The sequence below is a fragment of the Mustelus asterias genome, unplaced genomic scaffold, assembly GCF_964213995.1.
Source record: "Mustelus asterias unplaced genomic scaffold, sMusAst1.hap1.1 HAP1_SCAFFOLD_948, whole genome shotgun sequence".
Lineage (NCBI taxonomy): Eukaryota > Metazoa > Chordata > Chondrichthyes > Carcharhiniformes > Triakidae > Mustelus > Mustelus asterias.
Window position 1 is genome coordinate 40,004 of NW_027590894.1, and position 16,240 is coordinate 56,243.

The window sequence follows — 16,240 nt, forward strand, 5'->3', positions numbered from 1 at the left end:
GAGCTATTGACTCGCTTGCCACGGATTAGGCTCCAAGTGCTGATGGCATACTCATCAAGCATGGGAAACCAGTACTCTGCAGCATCTGTATGAGATTCTGTGTCAGCTGAAGGGAGACTGCAGTGCCCCAGGGTATGTGTGATGCAAAGATTGTGACTCTGTACAAGAACAAGGGCAACCACAGCGAATTCATCAACTATTGAGACATTGTGGGAAAAGTATTTTCTCATTTTGTCCGTGTCAGCCTGCAGATCCTGGCTGAACACTATCCTAAATCCCAGTGTGGTTTCAGAACTAGAATGTCGACAATTGACATGACTTTCTCAGTGTGGCAGCTGCAGGACAATTGCCATGAACAAAGGAGACCACTATACCTTACCTTCATCAATCTCAGAAAGGCACTCGGCTATGTGAACAGAAGCAGTCTAATTTAAGCTGCTGGAGAAAATTGGCTGTTGAGTGAAGCTGCTCAAAGTGATCTCCTCTTTCCATGATCACATGTTCGGCAAGGTCAGCTCTGATGTTGAAACATCAGAACCTTTTGAGAGCCACAGTGGATTCAAACAAAGTTGCGTTCTGGAACCAATACTCTGGCATATTCTTCTCTTTGTTGCTGACATTTGTCTTCATGTCCTCTGCAGATAGTGTCTCCCCATATACCAGAACCGATGGAAAGCTGTTCAGCCTTATTCACCTGAGGTCCAGGACAAAGGTGCATCAAGGTCTCATCAGAGAGTTGCTCCATGCTGATGATGCCGCAATAATATTCCATACCAAGGAACATGTCAGCAGCAAATGAACAGACTCTCTGACATCTGAAAGGGATTTGGTTTGACCATTGGCATCAGGAAGACAAATGTCAGAGTCCAGGATGTTGCCATCCAAAGATCCTCCACTGTAGATTCAGTATGTAGCTCCACGACAAGTAGGCTTTCTATGGAATCTGCAACTTCCTATATAACAGTGTTCTCCCTAGAGGCAGTGTTCCACCCATCTCTCCAACTGTTTACTGTAGTCACCGATGACTTCTCCTGCCTTTTCAATTGAGCTGTTTTCTTTATTGATCCCTTCATACATGCTACCACTATGATCTGTGTCAAAAGATATCTGGTTATTGATTCCTTCATATTTCTAGACTCCACAACCACCTGGAGCATACCAATTCCATTAACATCTGCACATTGGTAAACTAGCAACAATTGCACTGGCTGTTTTATCAGATGGATGACAGTTGTATAGCCAAGGACCATTTGTACCATGAATTGGCCACTGGGTCACGGCCTGTTAGGTGTCCATACCTCCAGTACAAGGACACTCGCAAGGAAGATATGATGATGGTGGATATTGTCGCCGATAACTGGGAGACACTCGCTAACCTCCATGACCTCTGGAAGCTGATTGTTTGGAAGGGCATTGAAAAAGGTGAACAGAACCAAAAAGCTCAGCTGGATAAGAGGAGGATCCAGAGAAAACAGAGGCCAGTGAATCGTACAACTTCTCAACCTTCTCGGTCTTCCACTACAGCAATTGCAGCAGAGATTACCATGTCAAATGGGGTTTCTAAGCCACACCAGGAAATACTTAACACAGAGTTGACCACCACGGCTCAAACAATCATCTTCCGAGACAGAAAGCTCCTGTAGAGACATTGTCAAAATATTTGAAGTCTACACTTCGTTCTCTGTAATTCCCCATCGACCAAACCTGAAACCGACTCAACAAACTCTGTGAAGTTTGTCAAGCACAATCATTCCTTTTGAAATCAATCTTGGCCCATTCTATTTTCCCTTTATCTGCATTGCTAGTAATTTAATTCTTAATTAGACACTCTAAAAATGTCCCTCTCACAGATGTGATGCTAGCTGGGCTGTAATTACCTGAATTAGTTCTGTTTCCCCTTTAAAAATGAGCTCTGCATTGGCCAATCTTCAGTCCTGCAAGTACTTGAGGATTTCAGTTCCCTTTTTTTTCTCTCCTTGTCTCAATTAATAAGTGGGTAATGAAGACCTCCCAGAACAATAATTGTTTTTCCTCTTCATCTCTCTAATCTGACTTCTGATTTTCTCTTCCATTTCCCTCCCACAATTTGGTTGCCAGTGTTCTATCCTACTAATTTAACACGTTTTAAAAAATCTTTGAGCTCCAGCCACTCCAAGAACTGTCTGTGCCCCTTCTTTGTCCACATCACCCATCTCTAAACTCTCTTTTATAAATATTGCCAGTTCCATTCTTATAGGGTTGGATATTACCGGCTGGGTTGCAAAACTGATGTTGGAATAATTCCTGGGTCCCAACTTCACTCAAGGTTGTTGCATGGCATGGCATTCAGCAAAACTTTGCATGAGGCAACCAATTAGTGACTTGTCCTTGTTGATTGCCATCCAATTAGGGGGGGCAGGTATATTCGGGAGGTGGTAGCGAGACATGGCAAGGCTAATTTAAAGGGCATTTGTTAGCCATTAATGTGACTGTAGGCAGACTATCATTACCGAGTATGTAAGAGTAAAGAGCAGCAATACGGAATTCTGTTACGGAAGCGTGGACTCACAATTCATCAAAGCCTTGCTGGATCTTCTGGGGTGCGGTAAGAGTTTGCAGAAATAATTTGATTTCTTCGGAGTGGCAGGTGGCGTCCTGTCTGTCAGACTAAGTGGGACCAGAGTACAATTCAGGAAGGTCTTCAGTGATCTTCTGGGGCCTGGCAAGTTGAAACGGTTAAAATTATTCAATGCAACAAAGGCTGGGAGACTGCTAGAGCTGCAAGGTACAGCTGCAAAAACAATGAACAAAGGGCTCTGAGGGACAACAAAAAAGGCTGTAACTGCATATATCACTGCCTTCTTATAACAGCCCAGGACTGCAGTGTGTTTTCATATGAGTCATAAGTCACTACCCAGGGTGCCAGCCTGGTGCGGAGGGGGGCGGGTCGGGAGGATGACTTCCTCGTGAACCTGCTCCTGGGCCTGGCAAGGCGAGCTATCAATAGGTCCAGGCAGCGGGCAATTGATGGGGTCGTCCATCCCGACTCTCTGCCCCTCTAACGCGGCTATATTCATGGCCAGGTGTCCCTGGAGAGGGAACATGCAGTGTCTGCGGGTGCAGTTGACGCCTTCCGTGCCCGCTGGGCACCGCAGGGGCTGGGGTGTATAATAGACTCCGGCAATCACATTTTAAGTTGATGTTTTAAGTTTTCTTTCGACTTTGTTTTTTGTTCGAGCTGCTCCCCCTTCTTTTAGGGAGCTGCTCCTTTTAATTTTGTCCCTGAGTTACTTTGAGTTTGTTTATTTGGTTGGTACCAGAAAGAAGTACCCAGGTGCCAGACAGTCCAGGACCATAAGCATGTATTTATTGATAATATAGCTCTGTGTATGTGCCATGTTAATGATTGGATATTGTAATTAGGCAAGTGTAGAGTAGTTGTAATTGGTTAAACACACTGTGGGAAATGAAAGAAGTGATCAGAACTATTAGTTAGGATTGGATATTGATTACTTTTGAATGAGTGTGCAATCTTGATTTATGCATGTTAATTACTTGCAGCTGAGCCTAAAGATATAATTACCATTGTATTCCTTTGTTCTGGGGATCAGTAGACCACATTGTGGAAAGCTGTTTGCTGAGCTACAGCTTGAATAAAGGCCATTTTAAAATTCCAAAAAGCTTCATCTGGTGTCTTGAAGGGAGTGAAGAATGGAATAGCTGAATAGTTTGTTTCTCTCCCTAACGCAAGGTGAGCAAGATGCCCAAATGGCAAACATATAGTCATAATGACATAGAACTTGACCTCTTGAATTCATGATGGCTTTTGTAGTGTTCAATTGTTTTATTAATTTTCAGTGACCCCCAAGTTCTAGATTCCTGCATAAGAAGAAACATCCTTTCCACATCCACCCTGTCAAGATCCCTCAGAATCTTATATGCTTCAAATAAGCTGCCTCTTATTCTTCTAAACTCCTGCAGACACAAGCTGAGCTTGTCCAACCCTCCCACTTCAAGTATTACTTCATCAAACCTTCTCTGAACTGCTTCCAATACATTTACATCCTTCCTGAAATAAGGAGACCAATACTGCATATAGTGTTCTAGATGTGATCTTACCAATGCCCTGTACAGTTGAAGCATCACATCCCTACTTTTGTATTCGATTCACCTCACACTAAACAATAACATTCTATTTGCTGTCCTAATTACCTGCTGTACCTGCAAATTAATCTTTTGTGAACCATGACTAAGAGACCAGATTCCTCTGTACCTCTGAGCTCTGCAATCTCATCATTTATGTACTATGTTTCTTTTTATTCGTCCAATCAAAATGAACAATTTTGTATTTTCCCATGTTGCACTCCATGTCAGATCTTTGCCCACACACAAACCATCTTTATCTCTTTGCAGCCATCTTATATCCTCCACACATCTCACTTTCCTACCTACCTTTATATCATCAGCAACCATACCTTTGGTCACTTCATCCAAGTAATTTATACAAATTTTAAAAGCTTGAGGCCCCAGTACTGATCCCAGTGGCACACCATTCTTTACATCTTACCAACCAGAAAATAACCCATTTATGCCTACCCTCTGTTTACTGTGAGCCAGCCAATTTTCTATCCAAGCCAATATTTAACATCACTTCCCTCCTTACCCCCACCATCACCTTTTATTTTCCGCATTAACTTTTAATGTGACACCTTATCAAATGCCTTCTGGAATTCTTAGGTCCAGTATCCACCGGTTCCCTTTAACGATGGATCATATTCTGCATGGAGGTCGGTCACCAGTTGAGTGCCCCAGGGATCTGTTCTGGGAACCTTACTCTTTGTGATTTTAAAAAAAAAAAATGACCTGGATGAGTAAGTGGAGGGATGGGTCGGTAAGTTTGCTGATGACACAAAGGTTGGAGGTGTTGTGGATAGTGTGGAGGGATGTCAGAAGTTGCAGCGAGACATTGATAGGATGCAAGACTGGGCGGAGAAGTGGCAGATGGAGTTCAACCCAGATAAGTGTGAGGTGGTTTATTTTGGCAGGTCAAATAGGATGGCGGAATATAATATTAATGCTAGGACTCTTGGAAGAGTGGAAGATCAGAAGGATCTTGGGTTCCGAGTTCATAGGACGCTCAAAGCAGCTGTGCCGGTTGAGGCTGTGGTTTCTAAGGCATATGGTGTACTGGCCTTCATCAATCGAGGAATTGAGTTTTGGAGTCATGAGATAATGTTGCAGCTGTATAAGACCCTGGTGAGACCACACTTGGAGTACTGTGCTCAGTTCTGTTCGCCTCATGACAGGAAGGATGTGGAAGCCTTAGAAAGGAAGCAGAGGAGCTTTCCAAGGATGTTGCCTGGGTTGGGGAGCATGCCTTATGAGCATAGGTTGAGTGAGCTCGGCCTTTTCTCCTTGGAGAGACGAAGGATGAGGGGTGACCTGATAGAGGTGTATAAGATGTTGAGAGGTATTGATCGAGTGGATAGTCGGAGGCTTTTTCCCAGGCCAGAAATGGTTGCCACAAGAGGACACAGGTTTAAGGTGCTGGGGATTAGGTACAGAGGAGATGTCAGGGGTAAGTTTTTCACTGAGAGGGTGGTGGGTGCGTGGAATGGGCTGCCAGCAACGGTGGTGGAGGTGGATTCGATAGGGTCTTTTAAGAGACTTTTAGCTAAGTGCATGGAACTTGGTAAGAAAGAGGGTTATAGGTAAGCCTAGTAATCGCGAAGGTAAGGACATGTTCGGCACAACTTTGTGGACTGAAGGGCCTGTACTGTGCTGTAGTATTTCTATGTTCTATCCACAGCACATCTTTCTTCATCAAAGAACTCTAATAAATTGATTAAACATGGTTTCCCTCTCTCAAAATGTTGACTCTGCCTGATTACCTGGAATTAATCTAAACGCCCTGCTTTAATGTCTTGAATAATAGCTTCTCACTTTTTCCCTGTGGCAGATGTTTGGCTAACCTGCCTGTAATTTCCTGCTTTCTGTCTCCCTCCCTTTTTGAATTCACTATTTTCCAAATGAATGGAACCTTCACTAAATGTCGGAAAATTAAAACCAATGCATCACTCATCTCACTAGAAATTTCTCTTAAGATCCTCGGATGAAATCCATCAGGACCCAGGGACTTGTCAACCGCAGCTCCAGCAATTTGCTCAATGCCATTTCCCTGGTGAATGTAATTTTCCTGCATTTCGCTCTCCCTTTATTTCCTGATTTACAGCGATATCTGGGATGTTATTATTTTATTCTCTATTGTGAAGACTGGTGCAAAATGCCCATTCAACTCATCTGCCATCTCCTTATTTATCATTATTAATTTTCCAGACCCATTTTCTATAGGACCAATGCTCAAAGTTAACTCTAAATATTTACAGAGAATCTTCATGCTTTGATCTTATTTGCTCGCTTTTTCTCGTACTTTTTTCCCTCCTTTATTAATCTTAATCATTCTTTGCTGTGTTTTATATTCTGTCCAATCTTCTGACTTCCATCTTGTGCAATCATATGTTCTTTCTTTCAGGTTGATCCTATCTTTAACTTTTCCCCTTGGAATTTTTATTTCTCATTATAATTTGTCTATTCTGTGTATTCTGAGATATTCTTTTAAATGCCTGTCACTGCGTCACTATTGACCTATCCCTTAACCTTATTTACAAGTTCATTTTAGCTAGCTCTGTTTTCATGCCTTCATAATTGCTTTCACTTGAGTTTAAAATATTAATTTTAGACCCATTCTCTCCCTAAAACTCAATGTAAAATTCAATCATTGGGCCCAATTCTCCCCAAAAAATACTAAGTGCTGAATTGGCGGGAACAATGATGTAAATAACGATTGTTTTTCGAGTGGGAGTTCAGACTCGAATCTCCCACACTCTGTGCACTGCAGAGGTCACAATCGTGAATATCATTAAAAGCTCGGGGGCGGAGCCAATTCACGTCAGAGTCGGACAGTTCCAGGCCTCTGTGCATGCGCAGGGACCCCGATCTGTCAGCCTCCCATTTGCTGGCCAGCTCGATCGCTGGCCAACCTGGGACCCTCGCAATGTTGCCCCCCAACACTCCACGGCCTGATTACAGCCTCCATGAACATTTCCAGGCCAGCTTCAACTTTCCCCAGTCCGGGAGCACCCCAATCTCCAGACCCCTCCCACCCTGGCAGACCACCCCCCACGGGAGGCAGACACCCCTGGGAGGCAAACACCTCTGGCAAACCACCCCCCTCCAGCCCGCCCCAATCACTGGCCTCCCTCCAGTCCCAACCAGATTCCAATCCAGAGTGACAGTGGGACCCTCGCCAACCCCTACCGATGGTCCCGCCCACAATAGGCCCCAACCCCTTGGCACTGCCCCATGCCTGGTGGGTAGTGCCAAGGTTCCCCCGGGCAGTGCCAGGGGGAAGAGGCTGGCGCTGCCAGGATGCCCATACCCAGGGAGCATCACCCCCTGCCACCAACCCCGAGGGGGCCCTGATTGCCTCCCCTTCACTCCAGCGGGATCTCTCGCAAGTTCCCCGAATGTGGGGAGCTACTCTAAACCCCGCCGAGTGAAATGTGGTGTGGCGGTGTGGGAGATGCTATTGGGCCCGGAGAATTCAGTCCCGGGCCCAATAATGACATTTAAATTACATTAAAAAGATTAAAATCACTTACTTGGTGTTCCTGCCGGTTTCCAGCGTGGTCTCAACTGCACCTGCTCTCTGGCGATGGGAGACGCACATGCGTTCCCATGAAATGACTGACGTGCGAAAAAACTAGCACGTTGCGATGGGAGAATCGGGCCCATTATGTTTGCTGCTATCTAGGGGGCCTTCACTATGAGGCCATTAATTAATCTTGTCTCATAACACAATATCCGGTCTCGTGTGGACTGCTTTCTGGTTGGCTCTTCAATTTCTGCTCGAAGAAACTCCCAAAAACATTTGCTGAACTCCTCATCTGGGCTACCTTTGTCCACATGATTTTTCCAGTCAGTGTGTAAATTAAAATCCTCCATGATTATTGTCATAACTCCCATTATTTCTTCCTTTATATGCCACTCAAGCATGTGATTACTGTTAAGGGACATGTACACATTTATTAGCTTTCCTAATTACTTGCTGTACCTGCATATTAATCTTTTGTGATTCATGCACTAAGACACCCAGATCCCTCAGCACCTCAGAGCTCTGAAATCTCTCACCATTCAGATAATGTGCTTTTTTATTGTTCCTTCCAAAATATGTAATTTTACATTTTACCACATTGTACTCCATATGCCAGATTTGTGCTCACTCCTTATGTTCTCTTCACAGCTTCCTTTCCTATCTATCTTTGTGTCATCTGCAAATTAAGGACAGTAGAAATACTCACGAGGTCTTACTTACCAATGCTGCCTGCTGTTCTTTTTGAGGAAAGGTAGAAAAGGAAAGGAGCACATCCTGTCATCTTCACCAAATTCCCTCCATCCTGTGAGAGAAAAACAACGAATCATCTCCATTTTAAATGAGAAATCTCTTAATTTTAAACTGTGTCCCAGTTCTAGGATATCCTTTTGAGGAACCATCTCAGTATCCGCCCTGTCAATTTCCCTTGGAAATTATTCATTTCAATAAAATCATCCCACATTCTTCTAAACTCTAATGCATACGGGCCCAACCTGTCTAATCTTTCCTCATAAAATTTTCTATTCTTCCTGCCAAAATGGACAGCCTCATATTTCCTACATTACACTCCATTTGTCATTTTTTGCCCACTCACTTAACCTATTGATATCCCTTTATAAACTCTTTGTATCCTCCTCACAACTGTTTTCCTACCTACCTTTGTATCATCAGCAAATTTGGCTACAATACAGTTGAACTTTCCTTTTAAGTCCTAAGTAGTTGAGTCCCAGGACTGACCCCTGCAACACTTCACTAGTCACAGTTTGCCAATCTGAAAATGGCACATTTATTCTGACTTTCTTGTTAATTAGCCAGTCCTCTATCGACACTATATCAGTTGGAACACCATATACTCTCGGCTTGTCACGTCATAACGTCATCAAACAGAAGCAGATGATAGAGGCAATGTCTGATCTGGCAGTGCCTATCAAAGGACAGAGGAATGCTCCAGCCAAGCTCAACCCCTGGCTGGAGATGCCGAGCCTCGAGGGCCACAAATAAACAGTGCTTGTGGACCAGCAAAGGAAATGTGTGACTGTGTGTCAGAGTTCCCTGAGGCAGTGCTGACCCTCGCATGGGAATGGACTGCCCATGGAATGCTGAGATGAATGTGGCACTCATTGCAGCTCAGAATGAACCCCACTATAAATCCCATTCCCTCCCTCTCTCAGCACTCCCAATCTGAGAGATCTGCTAAAAGTATGGTAGGTCATTGACCATGCTTGACTTCCTCTTTTCTGATTCCCTTTTTAATGTCTGTTGCTATAGACAATAGTTCATCAGCTTCTATGAGGTGCTGACCCTGTGTATGGCCCATGGGCTTCTGACAAATTGCAATAGATTTCTCTGTACCTGCTTAATCACCCTTATTGACTGCCCACCACTACTAGGTGGGTGGCTGTCATCCCTGAGAAGCCACCTTTGGAAAAGTTGTGCAGAGGTGGCAAATTTTCTCTCTCGTCTGCATGTATTGTATCTGATTCTTATCTAGTTTATAATCAGACTTTTTAAATGCTAGAGTCTAGAATTTCATGTAAAATTAATTCCCTTGGTTTATTGCTCACATTTTGCAATATACCTTGGAACTATTTTTTTGATTTTTGATCAGAGCTCCTTCTTTAATTATGAACCTTTTGTCTAAGTGTCCCCCTATCTTTTTCCCTTTATAAATGGTCCATTTTAGATTATCCCTCTGCTCTACACAGCTCCAGCATTTTTTGTGTAAATATTATCCAAATTCATCACTTCACTATTAGCTGATCCTGGTTGGCTTTATTTTCCTAATAAGGCTTCAGAATCCATTAGCAATTGCACTGGACATCAGTCTTGTACCTGTAATAAAAATTCTGGATCTGGCATTCATGTCCCCTTTGTCACGTTAATTTCTGGCAGATCTGGGTGCTATTTTCAACTAAGGTGTCATTATAGTTGCCTGTCACGAGATGGCGCTATTGCTTCTCTGAGCTTTGTCTATTTGCTCCATTATCTAATGTTGCGATTTATTTATTGGCTTTTTAACCTGAATTTATGCCAGCCAGTCTTCCTCCTCAGGGTTTTGTTTTAATTGTCACTTTCATTTCTCATTGCTACCATCTGAGTTTTATTGGACAGATCATTTTCTCTCCCCCTTCCTATCGGCTTCCCTTTCCCAAGGCCTGTCAAATCTCGCAGGGCTCACTCACTAGCTTGGGACTGTGGCCACTTTCTCCCCATTTCCCATGCTAGCCCATTGTGCCATTCTGGTCAAGCTATTTGCTACCAGTCCATGCCTGCGACAATCCTCACATCCTATCTTTCTTCCTCATATTCCCTGTCACCACACTCTGCCTCCAGCCAGCAATTTGTTTTTTAAAATATTTTTGGAACTGTGGGCCCGATTTTACCATTTTGATTCTTAGTGCTGAATCTGGGCATGATTCAGATCCGACTTGGAAACCTGTTCTCAGGCGCCTCCATCCGCACTCAGCCCGAAAAAAAAGTTGCGAGTCTGAATTGCACTGTGGGTGGGGCTTATCACACCTGTAACGCTGCTGCTCCAATGGGAGTCTTCAACTGCGCATGCGCAGTAAAATAAATTTGAAAAACGCTGCCCTGCCACATCACTCCCGGGCCACATAAAGCGGGAGATATGGCCCCCACAGACATTGTCCCACACCCACAACATAACTGTCCCCCTTATCCACCCACCCCTCCCCCTGCTACCCAGACCGAATGTGACCCCCTGCCTCCCTTCCCCGCCTCCCCCGTCCCCCCCACCGATCGCCCGCAGAGTGGCAGCGGACCCCCTCTTTGCAACCCCTCACCGATCACCCGCAGAGTGGCAGCGGACCCCCCCACCAGAGATCCATGTGGCCCTCCTCCTCACCCACCTCTCCCCCACCAGAGAACAATTTGGCCTCTATCCTCACCTCCCCCCTCCCTAATCTCGCCCACCAGAGAATGATCTGGCCTCCCTGCTCCACGACCCCCCCCACCACCGATCTGAGTAAGAGAGCAGCCAGAAGCTCTGAACTTACCTCTTCAAAAGCTGGAGCACCTTAAACAGACTTTTGCCAAGCAGGTCTTTTTCAGCCATATCTGGACGGGCGAACACGATGGTAAAGAGGGAAATGCTGGTATGTTTGGGCGTGCAGTGATTCGGAATCGCTGATATTTTTGCAGGCAGAGTGCGTACGGGGGCGCCTGAGAACAGGACTAAAAGTCGGATCTGAAACAGTCAGTTTCAAGTCTGCCCAGCTCTTGGAATCAAAACGGTAAAATAGGGCCCTAAATGTTAAAAGTAAGCATGTAAGTTCACAAAGAAAATTTATCTAAAATTTAAAAGATAATCAATAAGTAATTGGCCAGATAAATTATCACGTAGATTACCAATTAATTTGGAACATGGGAACATGACTAAGTTATTCAACCATTGAATTAATCTGGCCAGGGGATGTGTAGCCAGCAGAGGGAGAAAGGGGGATGTGGATTACAGGGTCAAAGGTAGGGTTCTGAAGAATGTGGAGGAACAGAGAGATCTTGGGGTTCATATCCATAGATCTCTGAAGGTTGCCACTCAAGTGGATAGAGCCGTGAAGAAGGCCTATAGTGTGTTGGCGTTCATTAACAGGGGGTTGGAGTTTAAGAGCCGTGGGATTATGCTGTAACTGTACAGGACCTTGCTGAGACCACATTTGGAATATTGTGTGCAGTTCTGGTCACCTCACTACAAGAAGGATGTGGAGACACTGGAAAGAGTGCAAAGGAGATTTACCAGGATGCTGCCTGGTTTGGAGGGTAGGTCTTATGAGGAAAGGTTGAGGGAACTTGGGCTTTTCTCTTTGGAGCGGAGGAGGTTGAGAGGAGACTTGATAGAGGTTTATAAGATGATGAGGGGGATAGATAGAGTGAACGTTCAAAGACTATTTCCTCGGGTGAATGGAGCGGTAACTAGGGGGCATAACTATAGGGTTCATGGTGGGAGATATAGGAAGGATGTCCGAGGTAGGTTTTTTACTCAGAGAGTGGTTGGGGTGTGGAATGGACTGCCTGCAGGGATAGTGGAGTCAGAAACTTTAGGAACATTTAAGAAGCTATTGGATAGGCACATGGAGTACTTCGGGATGATAGGGAGGAAATAGCTTGATCTGGGTTTCAGACAAAGCTCGGCACAACATCGTGGGCCGAAGGGCCTGTTCTGTGCTGTACTGTTCTATTCTATTCTAACTCCCCAACATTCATCTACCCTGCACCCCCAACAATGCTCACCTCTCTCAATTATTCCTGGCATTGCTCACTCCCCCCCAACCCTCCTGATAATGCTCACTCCCTGCACCGCACAACAATGCTCACCACTCTGCAACCCCCCACCCCCTTGTAAATAATCACCCACTGCGCAGCCCCCAACAATGTCCCTGCACAAACCTGACAATGTTCCTCACCCACATTGCATCTTCAACAAAGCGCCCCCCCCCCCCTCCCCCTCCCCCCACTAGCACACGACACTGGTCACACCCCTGCACCCTTAACCATGCTCATCCCTCCCTCATGTCAACAATGCTCACACCTCCAACACCCTCCCAACAATGCTCACTGTCCCTCACCTCCCTGACAATATTCACCGTCTCCCGTAGCCCCCAAAATGTTCACCCATCCGACCCTTTCAACAATACTTCCTCCTGTAACCGTGATAATACTCACCTCCCCTGAACACCCAAAAATGCTGGCTCTGTTTTGACATCAGCCAAACTAAGGAGCCAGCGATTCTGGTCTCCCTCCCTCCGCGCCGCCCCCGCCCCCCCCCCACACCAACCAGAGAATGATCTGGATCGTCTCCCTCCGCCTGCCCCTCCCCCCGACCACTTCCAACAATCGATCTGAGTTAGAGAGCCGCTGGAAGCTCTAAACTTACCTCTTCAGAGGTTGGAGCACCCGAAACAGACCTTTGCCAAGCATGTCTGTTTTGTGCCGAATCTGGATGGGCGAACGTGATGGTAAAGGGAGAAATGCTGGTGAAGTTGGCCGGGCAGCCCATTAATTCAAATGCATGCATTTGATAAAGTGGCCTTGGTAAAGTGGGCATCTGTGCAGACGCAGGCGCGGATCGTGCTAATTCCCTCACGCCTGACTTTACCAAGTTTTTGCACCCAAACATGGGCGCGATGCAATGGTAAAATCGGGCCCAGAGAGTAATAGATGGTTACAGCATGGAAACAGGCCCTTCAGCCCAACTTATCCATGCTGCCCCTTTTCTTTAAACCCCTAATTGCCAACTCCCAATTAATTCCTAATTGCCCGCATTTGGCCCATATTCCTCTATACCCATCTTACCCATGTAACTGTCTAAATGCTTTCTAAAAGACAAAATTGTACCCGCCTCTACTACTGCCTCTGGCAGCTTGTTCCAGACACTCACCATCCTCTGTGTGAAAAAAATTGCCCCTTTGGACCCTTTTGTATCTCTTCTCTCTCACCTTAAACTTATGCCCTCTAATTTTAGACTTCCCTTCCTTTGGGTTGATCTATGCCCCTCATTTTTTTATAGACCTTTACAAGATCACCCCTCAGCCTTCTACACTCCAGAGAAAAAAGTCCCAGTCTATCCAACCTCTCCTTATAACTCAAGCCATCAAGTCCCGGTAGCATGGTAGTAAATTTTTTCTGCATTCTTTCTAGTTTAATCATGTCCTTTCTATGATAGGGTGACCAGAACTATACACAGTATTCCAAGTGTGGCCTTGCCAGAGTCTTGTACAACTTCAACAAGACATCCCAACTCCTGTATTCAATGTTCTGACAAATGAAACCAAGCATGCCGAATGCCTTCTTCACCACTCTGTCCACCTGTGACTCCACTTTCAAGAAGCTATGAACATGTACCCTTAGATCTCTTTGTTCTGTAACTCTCCCCATCGCCCTACCATTAACTGAATAAGTCCTGCCCTGGTTCAATCTACCAAAATGCATCACCTCGCATTTATCTAAATTAAACTCCATCTGCCATTCGTCAGCCCACTAGCACAATTGATCAAGATCCCGTTGCAATCCTCGATAACCTTCTTCATTGTCTACTATGCCACCAATCTTGGTGTCATCTGCAAACTTACTAACCATGCCTCTTTTATTCTCATCCAAATCATTAATATAAATGACAAATAACAGCACTAATCCCTGAGGCACACCATTGGTCACAGGCCTCCAGTTGGAAAAACAACCCTCTGCAACCAGCCTCTGGCTTCTATCATCAAGCCAATTTTGTATCCATTTGGCTACCTTACCCTGGATCCCGTGAGATTTAATCTGATGCAACAAACTACGATGCGGTCCCTTGTCAAAGGCCTCGATAAAGTCCATGTAGACAACATCAACTGCACTACCCTTATCTACCTTCTTTTTGAAGGGGTAACCTTCTTGGTTACCCCTTCAAAAAACGCAATCAAATTTGTGAGACATGATTTTCCACTCACAAAGCCATGCTGACTATCCCTAATCAGTCCTTGCCTCTCTAAATGCCTGTAGATCCTGTCTCTCAAAATACTTTCTAACAACTTTACCTACTACAGATGTGAGGCTCACCAGCTTGTAGTTCCCAGGCTTTTCCCTGCAGGCCTTCTTAAACAAAGTTACCACACTTGCCACCCTCCAGTCTTTAGGCAACTCACCTGTGACTATCGATGATTCAAATATCTCTGCTAAGGGACCCGCAATTTCCTCCCTCGCCTCCCGCAATGTCCTGGGATACACTTCGTCAGGTCCCGGGGATTTATCTACCTTGTTGTACTTTAAGACTTCCAGTACCTCCTTCTCTGTAATATGTACACTCCTCAAGACATCACTATTTATTTCCCCAAGTTCCCTATCATCTATGCTTTTCTCAACAGTAAATACTGATGAGAAATGTTCCTTTAGGATCTCATAGTCATCTGCCACAACAATCTCGTGTCCCCTTGAGAGTTTATCAAAAAAGGTGAAACCAGTTAGAGTAAAAAGTGATCCCTTAACCAGTTCTGGGATTCTCCTAATTTTAGCGAGGAAGAATACCTCATGAATGGCAGGGCAATGTAGAAATATCAGATGAATCTGCTGCTTCTCCATTTTTAGCGCTGATCTGAAGGTTCTGATTCCTCCAAAAACAGAAAAAAGAGCATTAGCAAAAAGTAAGAAAAATGAGGCCTTGATGAAGAGCTTTTATACTTCATAGGTATTTTAATTCAGATCATTTAGTGACCCTGAATCTCATGTCAATGCACAGAATCAGCAGAAGTGTGCATGGTACTCGTGAAATTGGTTTAACGTTGATTCGAAGGGAAGTTCCAGGGATGGTCGAATTATTTAAGTTAGGTCTCAGTCTATATTGGGTCTGACAAGGGGAGTCATTGGAGGAGTGGGAAATTTCTCAAAGCATTGTTGACGGGAGTTAGATCATGGCTGATTTGTACCTGAACTCCATTCACCAATTTCCTTGCTGAATAAAAATCTATGGATCTTGGTCTTGGAAGTTTCAACTGTGCCAGCAACTACAGCCTCATGGGGCCGGGAGTTCCAGATATTCAATACCCTTTGTATTAAAAATTGTCTCCTGAGCTCATGACTGAATGGCTTAGTTTTAATTTTAGAGTTGTCCTCACATTCTGGATACACCTGCCAAAGGAAAGAGCAAATCTATTTTATCAAATTGTTTTATCATTTTAAACACTTCAATCACATCGCTCTTCAATATTTTAAACTCAATGGAGTAAAACCCAATTTTATGAACCCTGTCTTCATAATGTAAACCTTTGAACCTGATATGAATTGGGTGAAACTGCACTGCATCCTCTCCAAGGCCAGTATATCCTTTCTTTAGATGGACTCTGACCAAAGCTGAGGAAGGAAAAATAGATGCTACACATACTCAGTGAATAGTGTTTAAATAGCAAAGCTAAAACTGCAACAAAACCAGGAGTCTTAATAGACTTGATGCTAAACATGTCCAACATGAAACAGAGCAGCAATCAATAAAGCTAATACAATTCTTTCTATCTTACTTGACTCTGGGCTGAGCTTCTGACGCCACATCCTTTTAAGCATAAAGGCTGCTTACTTCAACCTGCATAACAATCACCCATCCACACGCCTGCCTACTCTTGA

General features: G+C 44.6%; 1 protein-coding gene across 2 annotated transcripts in view; it reads right to left on the reverse strand.

Annotated features, from left to right (window-relative positions):
* Positions 1 to 16,240, reverse strand: part of LOC144487644 (uncharacterized) — a 64,886-nt gene that overhangs the window by 35,562 nt on the left and 13,084 nt on the right. For both annotated transcript variants that reach the window (XM_078205721.1, XM_078205723.1), the window contains exons 2-3: positions 8,354 to 8,435; positions 2,549 to 2,698 (exon numbers count right to left, since the gene is read on the reverse strand). In XM_078205721.1, the coding sequence (XP_078061847.1) occupies positions 2,549 to 2,698; positions 8,354 to 8,435 (232 nt within the window). The remainder of the gene's footprint in view (positions 1 to 2,548; positions 2,699 to 8,353; positions 8,436 to 16,240) is intronic.